This window comes from Eurypyga helias, unplaced genomic scaffold (genome assembly GCF_000690775.1).
Source record: "Eurypyga helias isolate BGI_N326 unplaced genomic scaffold, ASM69077v1 scaffold44230, whole genome shotgun sequence".
Classification (NCBI taxonomy): domain Eukaryota; kingdom Metazoa; phylum Chordata; class Aves; order Eurypygiformes; family Eurypygidae; genus Eurypyga; species Eurypyga helias.
Window position 1 is genome coordinate 12594 of NW_010228445.1, and position 2824 is coordinate 15417.

Genomic DNA, 2824 nt, shown 5'->3' on the forward strand with positions numbered 1-2824 from the left:
TTAGGAGGCTGTCCGAATGCCTGAGAAAGAAAATATCTGAGGCCTAAAAGAAGTGCTCCAAATGAAAAGCAGCATGAGCAGCCTGCAGGTAAAATAAACCTCAACACTGCCTATGCTGGCTAGCCAGAGATGCTCATCTGTCAGCTGCCCTGAATGCCAGGGCTGCCACGTGAAAGCTTGACGCCATCTTGGCCAACGCATTCTGCGGTGAGTAAGAACAATCCCTTCTCAGAAGTATAATTTTACTGAACGTACCGTTACACATAGGCAAGTCTTGAAAATTTAGAGAGCGATGGCAAGAGAGAGAGGGTGAGAGCAAGCAAATGGAAAGGGTGAGAGAGAGAAGCATCCCTTTGGCATCCCTACCAGCTCTGTAGTACCCTCTGGTACGCCGAGCCGCAGCTACCCAGGTCAGATAGCGCCACATGGCAACAGCGACAGTTGCTCTGGAGCCCCAGCTGGGGCACGAGTACCTTCTCCGACTGACTGAGGCGGCCAGCCAGCACCTATCTCCTCTAAGTCCCTCAGGACACCTTCCCTGTCTTTCTGCCACAAGAGTCCCTGCCACATCTCCATGGTCTGTATTTGAATACTATGTTTTAGGAGACATTTCTTGCATATAGGTTAGGCTGTTCTATCAAAGTGCATCTTTCCTCTATACATATACTCATTTGTGTAAATTATTCCTTCATAAGGCTTTACAATAGATCTGAAATGTTTGAAATCTGCATCTAATAAATAGTACACGAAAATATTTTTTCAGTATTTATCTATGAAACATGTAAAAATATGATTACTGTAAGATTACTTCTTCGATTTCATCTTCTAAAGAACCAAGGGTCTTAAATCCTGACTTGCTTGTAGTGTGCTGCAAACGGTGTCTGTTCAGGTTTCTTCCTTCACCAAAAAGCTCACTGTCTTCTTTGACTTTACTGTTTTTATCAATAAGGGGAGTATTACTAGAGTCCCAGTCTAAGTCAAAAGCTGTTGTATCGTTATTTTTAGAAAGAATAGTGGCACTGCTTCCGAAGAGCTGTTCCATTAAATTGGACTTCTTATCTTTCTTAATATTGAAATCTGCATTTTCCTTAACATTTTCTTCCAAGTTGTCACTTTTTTGGGTAAGCCAACTCGGTCTCCCTGATCCCTTCCCAAAGGAAGGTACATAACTACCAAATGTTAACTCACTGCTTAAATCTGCAGTCCTTAGATTTCGTTGCTTCTGCCCTTGTACTCCTGTCGCATCAGCCTGGTTGTCACCTACAGAGAATCCATTAGTAACCTTCCTGGGAATCTCAAAGAATTGATTTGTTTTTTCTTTTTTCTCCAGGGAATCAGATTTTCTTGTTGTATTTATGAGTGGTGCTTCAAAAGTAGGTTTCACGTTTGTTACATTTTGAGTTTCTCTATCAATTTCTTGCAGTTTTGCAAGCAGAAGCTCTCTTTTTTGCTGCTCTTCCAGGATTTCAGTGCTTTCTCTGATCACTTCAGGTTTGGGGACTTCTGTCTCCATCTTAGTTTTCTCTTCTTTATCCAATAAAAAGCTGCTTTCTTTTTTCATTTTGTCATATTCTTCCCTTTCCCACTCTGCAGGAAATGTTTAAACATTATTTAACACGTTTTAGTTTTAGTTTTAAAATGCCTTTAAAATATTATTCTGAAAATAATGCAAGCAAAAGCCATTGAGTTTTTAATCTGCACTTCTATGCATAACGTGGTTTTCCTACAGCAAAAATAAATTCTTCCAAAATTTACAACTAAATTCACACCATGTTCTCTGCTAAGATATAGAAGTTTACTGTCATCTTCCAAAGGGATTAGGACATTATCCATGTTTTAGCATTTTCAGAGGAATTTCATTTCTGCCAGTTGCCTTCCCATTTCCTGGGTTTGAATGAAAATGAATACATCATTGCTGATTTTAATAGTCTGACTTGCACAGTACTTTTCTTTGTCAGCGCTGCTGACATTAGAACGGCTCTGGGATATGCGTTTCATTTTTTTTTTTTTCCCCATAAAGGAAAGCTGTCAGGCCACGAAGTCAGTACAAGTTTCAAGCAGTGAATGATTTACATTATTTGCTGCATCTGCTGTGTACAGAAAACACCCTTACACGCGTGTTCTGTGTGTGCACCATGCAAACTCACTGAGAGTGTCTGTGCAAATACCAAGTGTCAGTCTGCACTGCTATAAAGGGACACCAAAGGAGCAAAACAGTAAGAAATTACTAGACAGAAGCTGCAAATACTTATGTGTGTAAGAAAAAGGAATCTTCTCAAACATTTCTTTCTTCAAAATATATTTTCTATCAAGGCAACAGACGCTCAACTTTAGGCCAAACACCTAAAGTAGAACATGACTGCTCGGCCCCCTCAACATACTGGCATTGCCCTTTGAACGCTTTATTTGAATTTCTGACTGATATTTTCACAAAGTTCCATGTTACCTATTGTATTTCAGAACAAGCTTACAGAAATACCTGCAACAGTTCAGTTAAAAGATTTAATTGTTTTTTTCCCCAATAGCATATCGTTATACGAAGTTCAGTAAGGAACCACCCTCTGTATGCAAGGTGGGGATAAGGATACCACCCTCTGTATGCAAGGTGGGGAAAATACCAGCTTATACCATAAGATGGGTATGGTGCTCAAATCACCTTACTTCAAGACATAACAGAGCAGACTCTTGGCTGATGTAATTTGTGCCACTGGAGGTATAAGATTTTTCACAGGATTTACCTCTGAAAGCAGATATGGGTTTTTAGAATTCTTCCTTGTCATCAAGAACAAGTGTTACTGTTCATTAACTATAATCACTGAAAGAG

At 39.8% G+C, this 2824-nt stretch overlaps 1 protein-coding gene across 1 annotated transcript in view; it reads right to left on the reverse strand.

The window, feature by feature from the left end:
• Window positions 1-793: 793 nt before the first annotated feature.
• LCA5 (Leber congenital amaurosis 5) overlaps window positions 794-2824 on the reverse strand; it is a 13082-nt gene continuing 11051 nt past the window's right edge. The window contains exon 7 of the mRNA XM_010159201.1: window positions 794-1587. Within this exon, the coding sequence (XP_010157503.1) occupies window positions 794-1587 (794 nt within the window). The remainder of the gene's footprint in view (window positions 1588-2824) is intronic.